The following is an 18,714-nucleotide window of genomic DNA, read 5'->3' as shown; positions in this document are numbered from 1 at the left end:
GAAGTGTGGGGACACAGGTCAAGCTCACCCACGGCCAAGATGCCAAAGCTCAGACGAGGGTGGTGGGAGGAAGCACCTGCCAGGGTTCCACCCAGCTCTGCCTTTGAGATCCCAGTGGCCTGTGGTGGGGAGAGAAGCGTCTCTCCGTCTCAGGGCCATGGGGCCACCATGCCATGGCCCTGGTTCCATGAACAGCAAAGGGGCCCAGCAGTCCCACTGAGCGCCCTCCTCAGCTGTTTCCCAAAGCTTTGGTGACACCCACAGCCACCTCGTGACCGCTCTGCAGTGCCATGTGCCCTGCCCCAAATGCTTTCTCTTTCCATCCATGATTTTTGCCTAACCCTTCCCTACTTCAAAGTCCAGCTCAAAGCCCCCACTTCCCTAGAAGCATTTCCTGACCCATTTCATGGCAACGGGCAAACTCCACCTTCTCTCAACATATTCCCTACTCTACTTTTTGTTTTTTTTTTTGAAATATTTAATTTATTTATTCATGAGAGACACAGAGAGAGAGAGAGAGACAGAGACACAGGCAGAGGGAGAAGCAGGCTCCATGCAGGGAGCCCCATGTGGGACTCAATCCTGGGACTCCAGGATCACGCCCTGGGCCGACAGCAGATGCTCAACTGCTGAGCCACTCAGGAGTCCCCTTACCCTACTTTTATGCCCTGGATCATTGTTACTATTTGTTACGTGTATAAATTTCGTCTTCTCAATTGGGTTGCCAACTCCTTGAGGTCGGTGCCATACCGGATTTCTCACTGCCTAAAGCACTGCCACACTACCTGAAGGGTGTCGTTGATTCACTGATTAGTTCATTATCACAACTGTGGCATCAGGTGACAGCTACACGGAATTCTCTCATAAATCATTCCCAGTGACTGGAAGTTTCCAGAAAGTCCTGGCAAATTAGTCTGGGAATGCCATCCTGGCAATTTTCTGGCATTAGGCTTCCTGGATTGCTTCACATTTTGGAAAGAATGGCCTGCTTGTGTCCACTGACTCAGCAGAAAAGTTGCCTTGATTCATGTTACTTGTAGAAAAGAAAACTGATGAGCCAGTGTGAGGAGCCCTCCTCTAATTAGACTATAACGCTGAAAGTAACTTAGTGGAGGGGCTCCTCGGTAGCACCTGCAGTGGGTTGAGCGGTGGTTCCCCCAAAAGATGTCCCGCTGGAACTTGTGAATGTGACCTTATTTAGAAAAAGATGTGATCCAGTGAAAGATCTCAAGAGGAGATCATCCTGGATGATGCACGTGGGCCCTAAATCCAATGACAAGTGTCCTTTTAAAGAGAGGAAAAGACAGAGAATCAGAAAGGACACAAGCGACAGGTCCTATGATGACAAAAGCAGAGATTGGAGCCCTGCAGCCACGAGCCAAGAAATGCCTGGAGCCACCAGGGACTGGAAGAGGTGATACACCCTGACAGCCTTCATGGAGAGTGTGGCCCTTCCGACAACTTGACTCCAAGGCCCTGGCCTCCAGGACTCTGAGAGAGGAGATTTGCGCTGTTTGATCTTACCAAGCATATGGTCACTGCTACAGCAGCCCTAGGAAATGAGGACGGCAACCAACAAGTAGAGCGAGTGGAGGGCTTTGGAGCTAGATTTCAGAGACACCATCACGGGAGATGCAGAGAAGAGTTGCCACAATCCCCGGTAGCTCTGGCCATGAATATTTTTCTAGAAAAGCTTCCACCTGCCATATCAGCCTAGAGATGCTCACCATGCAAGCTGACACCTGAGCCTTCTTATCTGAGGAAGGCTGGGACTACATTCCAAAAGAATGGGACCAGCTAATCCGGAAATGCAGGGTCCTCAAAAGGAATGGTCTTCCTCCAAGGGCCTAGGTCAATTGTTCTCTCCTCTATGTATGAAGAATTTATTGGGCATCTACTGTGCTCCACAAATTGACTAGTCGGGCTAATTATAAAAGGGGCCCTGGTTGTCACCACTCATTCGAGGGGGGGTTACCTCTATCTGGATATGACCCACTGAGCTTCTCAAGTCCGGGCTCCACAGATTCTCATTAGAATCCTTCTCATTTGCCCACCGACTATAATTTACACATAAGCCAGCCCTTGTGATTTTTTTTTCCCCATCCAAAAGGTTAGTGAGGAGGAATACACTTTCGTAAATGCTCCCCACACCGAGGCGCACACACATCAGCGCTTCTTATCTGTTGGTAAAAGCTGTTCCCATTCCCCTTCTATACTCTTTTCAAGCTACGAACAAAAGGAACGAGACAGTATCGTTTTAGAGTTTGAGTGTGTGAGTCATTTCCTCTTCCAAGATGGACAGAGGTCATGTAGGAAGATGTATTTTTTTTTTTTTAGATTTTTTTTTAGAGATTTTTCTTAGTGAAGTCTTGAGGGGTGACATGTCATGACCGCAATTTACTCCCAACCACCTGAATGAAATACAGAAGGCGAAGGTGGCGAAATGGTCATTGTGAGACCCAGGTGATGGGATGTGGGGGCTCCCTGCATGGTTCTTTTCTGCTCGCCCATACGTTTAAAAAGGGTCAGCACCCAAACTGCAGCAGACGTATATTTATCACACGGAGGGCGATCTCTCTGCTCTGCGGACGCTCTACGTGTTTTCAGGTACGTAGACCAGTTGTCTCAATAAAGGGAGTTGTCTCCTCCCAGCTAGAAATGCCTGACAGGGGCTGCAGTTCTGTGTCTGCAGTTCTGTGCCTGCAGTTCCTAATTGCTCTTTGGTTCTATTTAGGGAAGGAAGAGAAGACACATCTATTGAGAAAAAGTAGAGTACAGAAAAAGAAGAAAAAGGCAGTGTTGGCACAGAAGCAAGAAGCAAAATGCCTCGCTGGGAAAGCAAGCAGCGCATCAGTGAGATGGTGTTTTTTGTTTTTTTGTTTTTTGTCAAGTCACAGACCCTAGCATGCCGCTTGGGGCTGCTGCAGGGTGCTTTGTCCCAGTGCATCTAGCTCACGTGGAACTGATTCCTCTACACAGACATCCCAGCCAGGGCACTGACTCCGGTTCCACCCCCGACATGCCCAACACACAGACACAGGCAGGCAGCGTTATAGCGGGACTCACAGTTCTGAGTAGAGGAAGTGCAGGTTGCCCACGTTATCAATGTAGTTGGCAGGGCTAAGCCAAGGCAGGACCAGCAGCAGAAGCGCCTTCATTTTCCACCCAGGATGCTGCTTTCTTCCTGGCCACCTTCTCTCTGTCAGCTGCAGGGGCCCAGCCCAGCTCAGTTCCCTGAGACGACCCTGGCCATATCCCCACAATCGGTAGCTCGTGAGGCATCGGACTTGGAGTCCTTAGATGGAGCCACGCTGATGCATCACAGGCCTGCCAGAGGATCGTGCCCTCCGCTTCTCAGATGGGGCGACAGAGACCGGAGGGACCCACCATGGTTGGCAAGAGGGCTCAGGCTGAGAGCAAGCAGGCTGATGCCCGGGAGAGGGACCTGCCCCTCCTGCAGGATGCCGACTGGTTCTCGGGAAGCAGCTGGTATGTTGACATCACTGGCTGGGAGCAGATGGGCTGGAAGCTGAGCTGCGTCGGAAGAGGGCACGAGCCTGGCCCATTCAGACCCCGTGGGGTGGGTAAGCAAATCAGCCAAAGCTGTCCCCCCAGTTCGCCAGAGGAAGACAACTGTAAGGAATGAGCATCCTTGGACACAGCCTGGAGATGTGAGCTCCAAGGGAGCCTTCAGGTGATGTGACAGGGGAGGGTTAAACACAAACCAATGCCGCGTCTCAATGTGTATTTAGAATGTGCCTTTAGGATGTTTTACCGTCCCTGTCCTGACTGCACTGGCAGATGGAAGAGCAGTGACAGCTTCTCTACTGGTTGGGACACTCTGCCCTTTACGTGATGAGGCTGTGTCACTGTCTTGGAGAATAGCAGAGAGCACTGATAGACAGACATGGAGTCCTGTCCGAACGATGCACAGGTTCCTGTTCTGCAAGGAGAGAGATTTCTCCGTTCCTCTTCCTCCCCTGAGTGGCTGACCTAAGCTCTGGTACCAGTTGTAGGACAGTGGGCATTTCACTTAAGCCCTGAGCCTCAGCCATCTCATCTCTGAAATGGAGCTCTCTTCATGCCCTACCCTCTGGGTCCTGCCAGTGGCTGGGCCACACCATCGCTTCCAGCTCTAAGATCCGTGACCCTAACCCATGCTGTCAACCTTCACATTAGGACCTCTTTGCAGGCCAAAGCCCTGTGACATCCCAGAAGCCCCCGGGACTCCTCTCCTTCTATCCCATCTTCAGGAGATTTGGGCCTTCCTTGCAGCTCGAGACCTAGATCTTCACAGAGATGGCTCAGAGTGATAGTTCCAACTAATGGCACCCAAGCGATCCCAGCAGACCAGACTGGCCTGAGCGAAGCCCACGAGGAAGCCCACAGGGTGAGCTGTAGTGAAACAGGAATTTGGCCTCAGAGAAGTGCATGTACCTGAGGCTGGGCTGAGAGAGTCTAAGCCCAGTGGAGCCTGAGAATGCACAGGTGTAACTGCTACAATTTTGATCGGCGATAAGCAATCCTGTTGTAAAGCACGGCCTGTAGTCACTTACAGTTTGGTTGGGACTCTCCTTTGAATTCCACTCCCCATAGGCCTGGTATGCAAGGGTGAGTCAGGGCCCGTAAAAGGAAGTAAAATGAAATAGCAGCCAAAAGGAAGTTAAAGGTTGGGTATTTAGCTGCTGGAGTCAAACAGACGACTTTGAACCCTAGCTCGGCCTCATCCGAGCTGGGTGACACAGGGCATATTGTTTGACCTCTCTGAACCACTGGTTCTTTCCATGTGAAAGAAAGACAGTGACAATAGGTCTTAATTATGGCCTTGTCAGGAAAGTGGAAAGGGCTAATGCCTGGAAAGAGCAAAGGGCTCGATGGGTGTCGGCTATTGTTACAGAAATTGTAGCAGGGAATTAATAATTACAGTTAATAACAACCCCTGACAGTGACTGACAGTTACTCCGCAGTGACAGCCAATGACAGGGAGAGAGTTCAGCGGGTGGCTCAGCCCCTATCTCCAAGAGGCTTTGCTATTCTTTTCTTTCCTAGCCTCCTGCGCTGTTAGGGACGTGACAGGTTACAGCTGCTTCCTGGTTGTGGAGTTTCACAGGGTTCTGGGACGTGACCCTCCCGAGTGTCCAAGATCTACCATATGGATCAGAGCTCATGAAAATCATGGTGTAGATCCCTGGTGGCTCAGCGGTTTAGCGCCGCCTTCGGCCCAGGGCATGATCCTGGAGTCCCGGGATCAAGTCCCACAGCAGGCTCCCTGCATGGAGCCTGCTTCTCCCTCTGCCTCTCTCTCTTTCTCTCTCTCTCTCTGTTTCTCATGAAGAAATAAATAAAATCTTAAAAAAAAAAAAAAAAGAAAAGCATGGTGTAGAATAAAGGCTGAGGGTTTCCTAATGCGCTAGATTGTATTTCGATAATCTTGGCCATGTTCAGCTTGCTTCTCCGAGCCTCAGTGACCAAGGAAGGATGTCTGTCCTTGCATACCATTCATTAACGGATATGAACGTGAAATAAAAACAAAAGAATGGTTTTGTTGTTGCTGCTTATGTCGCTACCTGCAAAAACTGCTGGTTGCCTATCTAATACCTGCTCTTCCCTTCTTCCTTTCAGTAGAAGCTTGGTTTACTTGGTGGCGGCAACGCACCTTAGCCTCTCTCACAGATGGGTGGCCATATAATATGAGACTGGTCGGTGAGGCCCAAGCAGAAATTACGGGGTGAGGCATCCCAGAAGGGTTTTTAAAGAGAAGTCCTCCATTTTCACATTGTTGACTTGCCCTTCCTGCGGTCCTTTCTGCCTGCTTATTTCTGCCTGGAATTTGGATGTGATGCTGGAGTTTGAGAGGCCATTTTGGGGCCAGAGGAGGAGAGCTAATCTGCAAAGCAGAAAGAGCCTGGATTCCTGATGGCATCACGATGACAGCATCGTGGACTTCCTACCCCCATACTTTCTGTTGTATAAGAAAAATAAAACTTTTACAAAGTTCAAGCAAGATAACTTGAATTTTCTAATATCTGCCAACAGGTGTAATCCTGATACAATCCCTCGAGGATGGGATCCCACCTCCTAATGCTCATATTCTGTAGCTACCTTGCCAGGTAATTGCCCTAACCTTAAACCTTGTACCCTTTGCCTGACCTAAGTTCTATCTATCCTTAAATGTCATCTCAGATATCAGCCATAACCTCCTGGTTTCTTGTCTCTTTTCACTAACCAGGGAACTCCTTGAAGGCAGGCTCTCTACTGGTTTTGCTCTAAACTGCATCTTTGCCGTAGTGCCTAGAACACAGTAGATGCTCAAGAAATATTTGTGGAAAGAACAAGAATTCAATTTGGTTAAGGAGTCAAGTGTTGGGGCCAACCTTACTTCATCAGAGGCAAATCAGCGACACAAAACAAAAAGGGACTTCAGGACTTCAAGTGGGCCAAGAGCCACAGCAGGAGTCATATGGCAGGATAATAAATGTCCAGGAAGAAAGGAAAAAGGTAAGGAAGATTTTGGGCATGAGTGCCCAGGAGGATGTTGTTTCTTTAGCAAACGGCTCAGAGTGTGATAGAGACTCTGGTTCTGGAGAAGGCAAGGCAGGACGACCGCCTCCTTTCATCCGTGCCCAGGAGAGTGCAAGGAGCAGCTCTCGACCAGGGGGGAGCCAAGAAAAATTTGGGTTCAGGGTTGGAACGTCACTGGAAGAAGGTATGTCAAAACACAGAGTGAAGATGTTGAGCCTGGCTGACGTGACCGACAAGACCCGTAACCTACCCATCTTTCCACAGGACAATACTCCCGAGACCTGTCCCCTGGCCACTGCATCCTTCCTGCTCTACAGACAGTAACTGTCGGGGCTGTGTTGAACTCCCTGCTGAAAGGGGCCACCTGCTAGACAGTAAAGGTCAAGAGAGGTTCCGGGGCAGGTGTCTGGAGAAGAAACTCCCGGGACTCTGGGTGCAAAGTTAACTAAAAAAACAAAACAAAACAAAAATAAAACCAAACCCAAGGAAACCCTCAGTCAGGTGTATCTTGGGCCAGTTATACACATTTTCATGCAAGGCTGTTTACAAAACACCGGACAACCATCTCTTTATTCCTGCTAGTAAATGCTTAAGGGTCAGCTTTATTATCCACCCCGCCCCCCCCGCCCCCCCAGTTATGATCTTCCATAAGACAGAAACTGAAGGGCAAAGGGACGCATCCCATGAAACAATTTGATGGGCATGCGTTTTCAACTTCTCCGCTCTTCAAAGTTCATTGCCTCGGAGGCAGAAATCATGGGGTGTATAGATTTTTCTTCCCTTCCGGCCTGGCCTATTGTAGATCCTTGATAAATACACACTCGGATGATGATACCACACAAGGAAGATGTGGGCTTGGGCCTAAGACGACGCCCACTGAGGATCAAGGAAGTAAAGGCTTTCTGGGTCAAGAGGGATCTGGGTCAAGAGGGATGCATCGGCCTGGCCCCTACAGCACCTCTGGGAGGTCTCCTGGCAACGGCCTACGGTTAGGAAACCTGTCCATCCCTCGACTCAACAAGCCTATTACCCACGTGGGGATTCTCTGCAGGAGACCCACACCTAAGAGGACAGAGGTCAGTGGAATCAGCCAGAAGATTCCAAACATGAGCTCACATGCTCAGGCTTACTCTTGCGGGAGAGCCCTCTCATCTGAAGTCAGGAACAGTTGTCCAAGGAGCTGCTGGTTCAGCCAGTCGTGCACAAGCACAATCAGTCCTAGATGTTTTGCTTCAGGATTTACATTCAACGCAGGGTCTGGAGTGGTCAGATAACAACGTTTACAGCGATGTTTACAAATGACATGAGTCCTGGAGCAACCCGGCAGCGTTTGTTTAAAGACGTGATGCCGCCTGCCTGCATCCTTGGCTCAAGTCAACTGTTAGGATTAGCGGGGGCCTACAGACGGGTCATAAACAGAGACCTTGGCTGAGCGGGAAGATATTTCTCCGCCACGTCTTCTTTTCTAGAAGGACAGTGGCAACATTCTACATGTGACCCATCTCTGAAGAGCTTTGTATTCAAGGAACCCCACTGAAATAAGTTCCCATTCTCCAGGTGGAGAAGCCTAAGTCTGGAGCTCCCCCCTGAAGCCCGGGGCTGTTAGGAAGCGAGTGTGTAGATAGCGCCGCCTTCGGCCCAGGGCATGATCCTGGAGTCCCGGGATCGAGTCCCACATCAGGCTCCCTGCATGGAGCCTGCTTCTCCCTCTGCCTCTGGTCACATGCCAGTCTTCAACCAGAACTGTAGTTAAGTCTCCTTATGAGATCGACCCTGAGCCTGCCTAGTTTCTATCCATGCCAATGCCACAAGCCAAAAAGTATCTTAAAAAAACTCATTACATTTTAAATACTGAAAATGAGATGCAAAATTTACAAACAAAGCTATCTTCTAGGACAGAGGTGTGACGACACTCTGGTACCTGCGGCCACCAAACTGGGGGTCTCCTATAGAAACGTAAGGAAAACACCTGCCGCCTGGCCACCTCTTGGCATCTTCCAGTTAAAGGGACTCCAGAGTAGTAACAACTTGATCTCAATATCCCTTCCTTCTTTTTTTTTTTTTAAAGATTTTATTTATTTTTCCATGAGAGACACAGAGAGAGAGGCAGAGACACAGGCAGAGGGAGAAGCAGGCTCTCCCTGCAGGAACTCGATGTCAGGACCCCGGGATAACACCCTGAGCCAAAGGCAGATGCTCAACCACTGAGCCCCCCAGGCGCCCCTCACTATCCCTTCTGAGGGGAGGAAGAGATGGTCCCTTGGCCCAGTTGCTGGCCCGACACCTAACAGGGCTCCAGAGTCAGGTCCCAGATTAGCTCCAAGTGTCTAGTCCTTGCCAATCAAATGCCCACAGGGCGGGAGGGGAGGGAGTGTATATTAAGCATTTGATGACTAATATACACGATGTATTTTTGGAAACGTTGGTTTCAACCTACTTAGGAAGCTGATGTGTGGGGCAGATCAAGAGCGGGTGTTGAGGCCCCACATCCCTTACGTGGGAGTTTCCCCGTGCACAGGGAGCTGGGATGGGCGCCTGTGAAAAACTCCTGAGGCCTCAGTGTGAAGAGATGATTTCAATTAGTTCCGAGTTCTTTCCTCACTGTTGTTTTTCAATGATGCATATCATTATCAGCTGAGGATTCATCCAGACTTTTCCCTGAGCTTCCTGGAGGTGTGTGGGCCACGGTGCCTGCGTGGGGGTAGGGGTGGGTGTGGGGGGGTGAATGACATGCCCACTCCGGGCAGCTGAGGGGGCGCCATCTGTCTCCTGGAGACCCCGTACACCCAATTGCTTCTTCCTGGCTCTTCCCTCGCCCCACTTCTGGTGTGGACCCATCTCTGCGCCATATGCCATCTTATCTCCAGGTTTAGGGATAATCTTGGCCCCACATCAGTTCTTGAGGAGGAGCTGCTATGTTCACGTTGCCTCCACAGACCACCTCCATTTCTCTCCTCTCTCCCCTCTCTTCTCCTCCCCGGCAGGGCTTCTGTGGTGGGCAGAACAACGCCTGCCCCCACAGACAGCCACCTCCGAAGCCCCGGAGCCTGTGAATATGTCACCTCACGTGGCCAAAGGGACTTTGCAGATGTAACTAAATTAGGATCTTCAGATGAGAAAATGGTTGTAGGTTATCCAACTGGGTCCAGTGTAAAAACCAACTGGGTCCTTGGAAGAGGGGGGCAGGGAGGCCAGAGCCACAGAGGGAGATGTGATGATGGAAGCAGAGATGAGACAGAGACAGAGACAAGCATCGAGAGAGAGAGAGACAGAGACAGAGACAGAGACAGGCAGAGAGAGTGGAAGATGATCCTGGCTTTGAAGATGGGGAGTGGGGCCATGAGCCAGGGAAGGCAGGCAGCCTCAGAAGCTAGGCAAGGCAAGGCAAGGCAAGGCAAGGAATTCTCTTCTAAAACAAGAGGGAATCAGACCTCCCTACCTCCTGATGTCAGTCCAGTGCCCCCCCATGGTGGGCTTGTAGCCCTCAGAATTGTAAGATAACACGTATGCGTGGCTTGAAGCTCTTGAGTTGGCGATCATTTGCCACAGCAGCAACGGGAAACTCATGCAGCTCCCAAACACAAAGGTAGAGGGTACAAATGTCGGGAGTGGGGAATGTGAGGTGTGAAGGGAGCCCTACCAGGGCCTTTCTCCTCCACCACTCCTCACCTCCCTTAGCCAGGGTGGCCCCAACCTTGGCTCCGGCTCTGCACCAGCAGCTGTCAGTATCTGCCTCACTGTGACCTGCCCCAGGCCCACTTCCCTGCAGACAGTGCCTCTCCCCTGTGGGTCAAACGTCCAGCAAAGGTCACCAATAGACTCCCTTAGCCCCTTCTCCTCTGGCCACACTTCCTTCTGGGCAATGAGAAGAGGGGCACCCTCATTTAGGTGCCAACAATGGAGGCTCAGAGGCAACCCACAAACCTGGGTCGGATGCCTTTTACTCAACATCCTTAAGGGAGAAAAGCGAGTTCACTGGCATGAGTAGCTTGGAAAACAAGTGCTAAGCGTTACACCCGGGCCACTGCCCTGGATGCAAACTTCTACACTAGAGAATCTGTGTGTCCTACAAAACAAAGACTCAGATTCACGGCCTAAGGTATGTGACCTTTAGAAAAAAACACCTGCACCTACCTCTCGCCCTTGTCACGAGAGGAACTAAGGTAAATACTGGCTCCCACATTTCCTCTTACAAATAATTGTGGTATCATTGTTCACCCTCTCTTAAGCACCTTACATGTTCTAAGAGAGGACCTCACATGAAACGAGGTCCAGGGCTGCCCCGAGGTCATCCACACAGGAAAGCCCAGGAACATGACAGCGTACGTGGACAATATAAGAGGCAGACGAGTAGAGGGGATGATGCTCTCCACCAGCAGAGGTGGTCACACATCACTCTGCTGCCAGTGTGTCAAACGCTTAGCAGAAAAACCACTGGCAGGCAGCAGTTTTCTACATTTCTCCACTTAAAACTTAGTTGACTCCCATTTAAAACCTCACATACCGTCAAAGAAGAGTTGGACTTTGTCAATTCCCATACAGAGGAAGTTTTAATAACCGTGGATCAAATTGGGAAACTTCTTTTTTTTTCTAACATGAAAAGATACGCAATGGCCACTAGGAAACCTTTTGGGGGCCAGGAGCGTCAGAAAAAGAGGCTGGTCAGGTCTTTCCAGGATCTCTGACATTTCAGAGTGTCTGCGTATGAAATAGGCCAGTCACGAAAGGACAACTATGCTATGATTTCCCTTCTATTAGGTTCCTAGAGCAGTCCAATTCATAGAGGCAGAAAGCAGCATGGTGGTTACCAGGGCCCAGCCAGGAGGTGATGGGAGTACTGGTATGGTTTCAATTCTGGAAGGTGAAAACAGTTCTGGAAAAGGATGGCGGCGACCACTGCACTGTACTTAGTGTGGCTCTTAAAAATGGTTAAGATGTCAGATTTTATGTTATGTATACTTTACCACAATAAAATAACCCCCCTCCCCTACACCTCTACAGGCCACAACTCTATCACGTGCTGGTTTCTCAGACCGGACCGTAGTTGCAATCACCTCGAAGGGTTCCTTGGGGTGAATGCTTTCATCGGCTGCAAGGAAGAAGGCAGAGAAAAGGCGTCTCGTGGAGCACCCGGCCCCAGGACAGCACTGCCCCTGGGCGCAGGTGAGCCCAGCAGTCCCTGAGAGGACAGAGCTGCTCAGGGCTGGCCCACGAGGAGGCCCTACCTTGTTTGAAAGTGCTGCTCCAGGTCACAGCGCTGCACCACCTCGGCGCAGTACTCCGAGAACGGGCAGGTCACCATCAGCTTGTTGAGGAGCTTGTTGACCAGGATGCTGGACTTCTTGCAATGCTGCAGCACCACAAGCTTGCGGTCCACAGGGCAGAAGTCCTTCTCCACCAGGAAGTTGGTGAGGCAAAGGGTGCAGTAGGTGTGTCCACACGGAGTGTCCAGGGGGTCCAGCAGAGCTTGTAGGCAGATGTGGCATATGAGGTCATCGTCCACATCTTCTGTGTAGGCGTAGAAGTGGTTTTCCTCAGGGGAGTGGGCTTGGCCACACACCACACACAGGGGTGCGGGGCTGGGATCAGGGTGACTGGTGGGGTCTGGCTGGCTCATGGTCGACTGGGGAGACGGTCTGGCATGAACCTGTCCCAGGAAAACAAGATGTCCTCAGGAGAAAAATCAAGATCCTCCAGGAGCCATCCAAAGACCTAAAAGAAGGACGAGAGAGCTCATCTTTGTTTTCGGCGGGGGGGGGGGGGCTGAAGACTCCACTCACAATGGACTTGAAGACTCTGCCACCAGTGGGCAGGGCCCCGTGCTGTGGTTCAGCAGGCCACTCTGGTGCCCAACATGACCTTGGACAAGGGACCTTGCCTCCTTACGCCTCAGTTTATCATCTGTCCTCGTGGTAATCATGTTTACCTCTAGCAGCCTCATGGTAGGGTGGCGGAAACCATTGGTCACTATCTGGGAAACGCCAAGAGGAACTCAAAGGAAATATGCCCTAAGAAATATAAATTGTTAGTATAATTCAATTAGACCAGTGATTTATAAAATGCTCTGTCGGGGGGCACCCGGGTGGCTCGGTCGGTGAAGCCTCTGCCTTCGGCTCAGGTCATGATCCTGGGGTCCTGGGGAGCCCCCTGCCCAGCTCCCTGCTCAGCTGGTCTTCTGCTGCTCCCCCTGCTTGTGCTCTCTCTCCCTAACTCTCTCTCTCTCTCTGTCCGTCAAATAAATAAATAAAATCTTTACAAAATAATAAAATGCTCTGTCATATAAGGACAAGAAGAACAGTTAACACTCCAATGGCTTTCTCTTATTTTTCTTCTCAACTTTCTCTACAACTCCAAAAATATAGGGCAGCAGAGCCTTCAGCTCGACCATCTGGGAAGAAATGAGAGCGGCTGAGTCTGTTGTATTTTTCCTGCACTGAGAGCACATTTTCTTCCCTCTGCACTTGATCCGCTCGGCCGGTCACTTAGTGGTTATGGGGCTCTGGGGCTGCACTGCCTGGGTTCGAATCCCGCCACTGTGATGGGCCAGTGATTTAATCGGTATCTGGAAAAGGAGGGTAACAATAGCCTGCCTCCTAGGGTTGCCATGAGGATGAAATGAGATATGAGACGGAAAGTTCTTCCAGTTGTACCTGGAACACAGGAAGTGCTCGGCCAAGGTGAGCCACTATTTTTACATGTATTTGTTGAGTTCATTCTGTCTCCTGTCTTACGCAACTGACCTGGAAACTGAAAGCCATAATTCCTCAAAGGGCTCTTTTTGCTTTTTGATAGCACCCTTTTATTTCATTATATATCTATTTCAACCCAGTAGAGCACTATCACGCCATGTATTTTTTCCCCTGGAATGGGAGTCCAAATAGAGGAAATTCTCACGTTCCTGATTAATACCTAGAAGCTTCTGAGAATCATTCAATACCTATTATTTGAGCACCAACCCTGAGCTAGGTAGTGAGCGAGGCGTGGAGGAGACCTTGAGGAGAGCTCTAGAGGACATGCCCTTGTTCTCCTGGAGGCCCCGTCCTGGGAGGCAGGCATGAGCACCAGCAACTGGAAGCCCACGTGACCAGAGCAAACAAAAGTGTGCACTAGGCTACTCTGGGTCAACGCTCATGAGGATGAAGAATCCCACACCCTCTGTCACCCACCGCCCCCTCGAGGTTCTTTTATTTTGGAAAACAAGCAGACTTGAGGCCTTCCACGAGAACATACAGACGCACGAAGAAGCCAACAGGAAGCCCGCTGCATTTGGAAAGGGCACAGCATTCCTAAACCGTGGTGCATCTTTTTTCTTTACCAAATTAAGTCCGAGGTTGTTTGTGGGAGCATTGCCTTATCTCAAAAAAAAAAAATACATTGACTTCAAGCTCTTCAGCTTCGTGTTTACATTTCTGCGCTGTGCTAATATGCCTGAAAGAACACTCTGGTCAGGAGGTTGAAGTAGAATGCCCTGAATGTGAAAACATTTAGAAATCACAGCATTTTATTTAGCATCAAAAGAGACCACAGAAGGCAAAGGTAGAGAGCGCAGAGGGAGGGGGTCAAGTTGTTTCTGGTCAAATTTCATGGAAACACACACAGCTGCTATTTGTCCTCAAGGCTGATAGAAGGTACTGGAACCACACAGGAAATGCTTTAAGTGGCATGAAAAACAGTCAAAAAGTAAACATGAAAACGGAAATGGGCCACCCAAAAGATTATCATCCATGATAGGGGAAAAAAGTTCACATATTTTGAACTTTGACAAGAGTTTTGTCAAACAGCCCCACGTGCTTGGGTCCTGTCCATTCGTTCTCGTTGTGCAGTCCTGGAAAGCTACAGGGAATGCAGTTGTGGCTCTGGTCGTGCTGCCGAGAAAGCCAACTTCACATCTCTGGTCCATGCCCTTACGCGTGCAGTGGTGGGGCGGGGCCAGATTTTTGGTCTGGGCCAGACTGTGCGCTGGAAAGTGACAGGTGCCTCAGAGTCTTCCAGGGGAGGGAAGATGGGAAGGCAGTTTGGGTGGAGCTACTTGCCTACTTCTCCCCACCCGGTTCCAGCTCCATTTTTATGTCTCCGACACCAGTTTCCTTACAATATTCTGTTGGAAGAACCCTAGCTTCAAAAAAAGTAAGGAAAAAAGCAAGCCACCAGAGTGATCCCACAAAATTCCTTTCAGAAACAGAGTTCTAGGACTCTGTGCTAATACAGCACAGTTTTGCTTTGTTGTGAGTGGTTGGCTTTTGGGAAAAAAAAATTGTTTTCTTTACTTTCTAATAGTTTTTGAGCATGTACCTTGGACAGGGCACTGTCCTTGGACAGGGGGCCTTATATAGACTATGTTATTTAATCCACTCAAATCCCCAGGGTTGTTGGGTTTTGTTTGTTTTCATTTGACAGATGAAGAAGCTGAGATGTGACATGGAAGCCACTTGCTAGTTAGGCCAAAGGGAAACAAAGCAAGAAGTGCTACCAACTCCAGTTTCTGTTCCTAACCATTTCGCTATGTTGTGTCCCAGCATCTTTCCTGATCATGACTGGTCGGAATTTAACGAACCGAATAGAAGAGCCCCAGGAAATTAGGTTTAAAATCTCTTGAGGCCCATTGCTAATAGGTTTGTCCAAGGCTCTGATTAAGAATATTCCTTGACTTTACTGACTGCAGAAATGCCTAAAACTGAATGAACGGAAAGGGCAAGCAAAAATGGTGGGTTCTAGCTCTAACCCCAATGCTTTTTTCTTTCCTTTTCTTGGTTTACAAAGAGAAATTTGAATTCCCTGGCACTTGTCCATTGAGTACACCAGATTCTTAACATAATATTAATGTAAACAGTCATGTATATATTTTCCAACTTTGCTTCAGACTAAATAAAAGACTACACAGACTACACGAATAGACACAGATTATGAGAGAATTGGCCAAAAAAAAAAAAAAAAAGTGGTTTGGGCTCTAAAGAAAGAACTAGGTTGCCTTAAAAAATTATGATTAATATTATTTGAGGTTTCTTATTTCTAGTTTACATTTCATCAACGTGTATGATGTATCATGTTTTTGAGACATATGTGTGCCTTGCTGAACAGATAAGAAATTATCCAAAATCATTGTGGCTTAAAAGGAAACTCTTGTTTTTTTCCAAAAGTAAGTGAGAAGGCCCATCAGCTTTGAGCTCGTTCATGTCACGTAGCTGCCAACCCTCAGCAATTCTGGTCCTGGTTGAGGTAGGGAGACAATCTGGCTTTTTTTTTTTTTTTTTTTTTTTTTTTAGTTTGGAGAAAGAGAAGGAAAGTGGATTCCGTCCTTGGGTGTGTGTCTGGAGCAGGGGGTTGAATACGCTTCCTTGGTAGAACCCTATTCTATTGTAGCTTTGGAATGATCTTCTCTGTGTCTCCTGTAATTTGGGGCTGCAATAGAAGCTCAAGGTGACTTTTAGAGATATGTGTAGTTTGCCAATGTCATGGTGAGAAGTGACAGGAGAACTAAAAATCTTCATCTGTGTTCCTCATCTCTGCTCCCTTTCCTGCTAGCTTTATGATCACACCTAGAATGTGTACAGAGGTTTTTATTTTTATTTTTATTTTTTTATTTATTTGTATTTATTTTTTTATTTTTGAGGTTTTTTTAATTTTATTTTAATTTTATTTTTTTTATTTATTTTTTTTTAGTTTTTTTTTTTTTAAACTAACTTTCAAATTCTAAACTTCAGCAGCTGACAGCAAAGACACATTCCAGAGCAAATGTGAACCTGCGCTGTGACCGAAAGGGTCATTAGAGGTCCTATGGCTTACTGTCATCTGAACTAAAAATCTGCTAGTCTTAAGAATAGCCATTGGGATTCAACCTGTTTGGAAGTGGGAATATTTCTGCATGGCATAACCTACTAGAACAATGGGGTCCCTGATGGGCTAGTGTCCTGTTAATTCTCCTTTAAATGCACGCTGGCTTTATAGAAAATGGTTCCTGGAGATAAACCATCTAGTGCACTGGAAAGATGATGAGTAAACATACCATTTGGCAGGCTGCACTGACGTTTCCACAGTTTCCTCCTATTGAAAGGACAAAGACTTGACTCCATAGCTTCTCTTGAATTGCTACGTGAGTCACTGTTTTATAACAACAGTAATGGGACCTCACGTTATTAAAAAGAATTCATCCTCATAGTCAAGTTGGCAGTGTGTCCTGCACTGGGACTTTGACCTTGACAAAGATGAAATGTTGAGCCCATTGAGCTCTTTGTGTTGAAAGGGAACTTGAGAGAAGGTTCCTAAATGAAACAGCCCTTTACTACCTTCTAAAATAGATCATCCTGCTTTGGAGAGCTTTAACTACTAGAAGGGACAGTCTGTATATAGTAAAAAATTTGCTTCTCTAGAACTCATCCCTCCCCACTCCCACCCCCACCCCCCACCCCCCCGGGCATGGGTGCCAGTATTATCCTAGGAGCTATTTAGAATATGTCACATTCAAAAAAAATATATGTCGAATTCCTTAAGTCCTTTAATTGTTGGAAGATGCCGCATTTCCCCCCACCCCCAGGTCCAGCAACCTTAGGCTATCTGGCATTCCTTTCAGTTTCCTTGTGCTCTGTGATGCTGACCATTCTCCTCTGCAAACTCCCCAATTATTTAGTGTCCCTCCTACAACGTATGTTTAGAATGAACCCCCAAACTCTAGGACAGAGTGAAATGGAGTAACTGCACGCATGCCTAAGGCAGTGGCAGGCCACTGATGTCATTGCAATCTTGGCCTGCTCCAAGCCAGATACTGCCCTGAAGCCTGGGGAAAGCTATTAGCAATTCCTGAGCACAGAAGGGAAGAAAAAAATCAAGGGTAATAATGTAGAAAAGTAATGGCTAGGGACACAGTTTAGAAAATGCAAAGATATTTAGTGGCATTAGATGGATTTAAATAAACAGAAATTCCTCAGTGGCTAAAGAGTTGAGTATTAGAATCCTCAGCGTATAACCCAATCCCAAGAATGAGTGGTATTTGGGGCTTTGGACTCTCCCACTTCATCTGTAAGCATTCCTATATTCTGATAAACCTTGCTGTTCTAAAATGTACTGACAAACTGAACAACAAGGGAAAAAGAGAAATGGAAACCATTTCAACAAATGGCAAATCAGAGAGCATTTTTTTCTTTCATCCAGAGCACAACATCTATTAACACTCACTGACATTACTAATCAATGAAAAAGTTAAAGAAGTGACAAGCCAAGGGCAGCTGGTGGAAGAACAATGAGATGAGGTGAAAGTCCTGGAGCTCTGGATGCTCGAAGGAAGGAAGGAAGGAAGGAGAAAAGAAAGAAAGGAAAGAAGAAAGGAAGGAAGAGAAAGAAAGAAAGAAAGAAAGAAAGAAAGAAAGAAAGAAAGAAAGAAAGAAAGAAAAAGAAAGAAAGAAAGAAAGAAAGAAAGAAAGAAAGAAAGAAAGAAAGAAAGAAAGAACAAGGTGCATAAGTGCTGGAAAAGGAAAGTGTCTGAGGAGGTGTCCTAGTCATCTGGGACCACTAGGTGAGCAGCTCATCAAAGGACTCATAAACCAGAGTAAGAATTTGCTTCACATGAGAGGACGGAAATATAATCTAATGCCAGACCTCAAAATGCTCACGAGATAATTGAATCCTGCAAGAGCTCTGTTTTGAGAGCACATCAGTTCAGTGACAAACATTCTCTCCAGCAAGGACTCCGTGACTATGTAAACAGTGTGGGGCCCTGTCCTACTGTAGCTGTGTTGCCTCATAAATTCTGCTGACCTATGTAATGTTGTTCAAAATCTCCTAATCCCTTCCACCACCCCCAGTGTTTTACATAAACACGTAAAGCCTAAGAACCTCTATGCTAGATCATTTCTGAGGGAACTTTCAGCTTCAGGTTTTTTGAGGTTGAGGTTTTTTGTCATTGATGATGCTTTGAAATTTGGATGAAGCTACTAGGGCGGAAGGGTTATAGAATTGAGTTCAAACTGGTCATCAAGGCCACACCTCAGTGCAGAGATCCCAGTCACTCAGGTACACCGTCCTGGACCGTGAAGACCAGACATAGACTCGTGGGGGGACCAAACTGAATAGTGCTGGTAAATTCTTCACATTGGTGACCTCATTTCTCTTTCCAAAATAATTACTCGCTGCTTTGTTTGTCTTACCACTGCCCTGGCCCAGCGGAACTCCTAAATTAGGTTTTTGTGGGGGGCGGGGAGT

General features: G+C 48.0%; 1 protein-coding gene and 1 long non-coding RNA gene across 6 annotated transcripts in view; one reads left to right on the top strand and one right to left on the bottom strand.

Moving 5' to 3' along the window:
* LNX1 (ligand of numb-protein X 1) overlaps window positions 1-18,714 on the bottom strand; it is a 181,378-nt gene that overhangs the window by 92,028 nt on the left and 70,636 nt on the right. For 3 of the 5 annotated variants that reach the window (XM_072748989.1, XM_072748988.1, XM_072748990.1), the window contains exon 2: window positions 11,748-12,234. In XM_072748989.1, coding sequence (XP_072605090.1) covers window positions 11,748-12,139 — 392 coding nt within the window. In that variant the 5' untranslated portion in view covers window positions 12,140-12,234. Of the gene's footprint in view, window positions 1-3,066; window positions 3,606-11,747; window positions 12,235-18,714 lie in introns of those variants that run through there. The other 2 variants (XM_026016514.2, XM_026016515.2) reach the window with 2 other exon arrangements.
* LOC140597892 (uncharacterized) lies at window positions 3,509-11,512 on the top strand. Its single transcript, XR_011999893.1, has 3 exons — window positions 3,509-3,694; window positions 6,037-6,110; window positions 6,230-11,512. It is a non-coding gene; the product is annotated as an uncharacterized lncRNA (long non-coding RNA).

Source organism: Vulpes vulpes, chromosome 2 (genome assembly GCF_048418805.1).
Source record: "Vulpes vulpes isolate BD-2025 chromosome 2, VulVul3, whole genome shotgun sequence".
NCBI classification, from domain to species: domain Eukaryota; kingdom Metazoa; phylum Chordata; class Mammalia; order Carnivora; family Canidae; genus Vulpes; species Vulpes vulpes.
The sequence above is the reverse complement of the archived record's forward strand: the minus strand, read 5'-3'. Positions and strand labels throughout refer to the sequence as shown.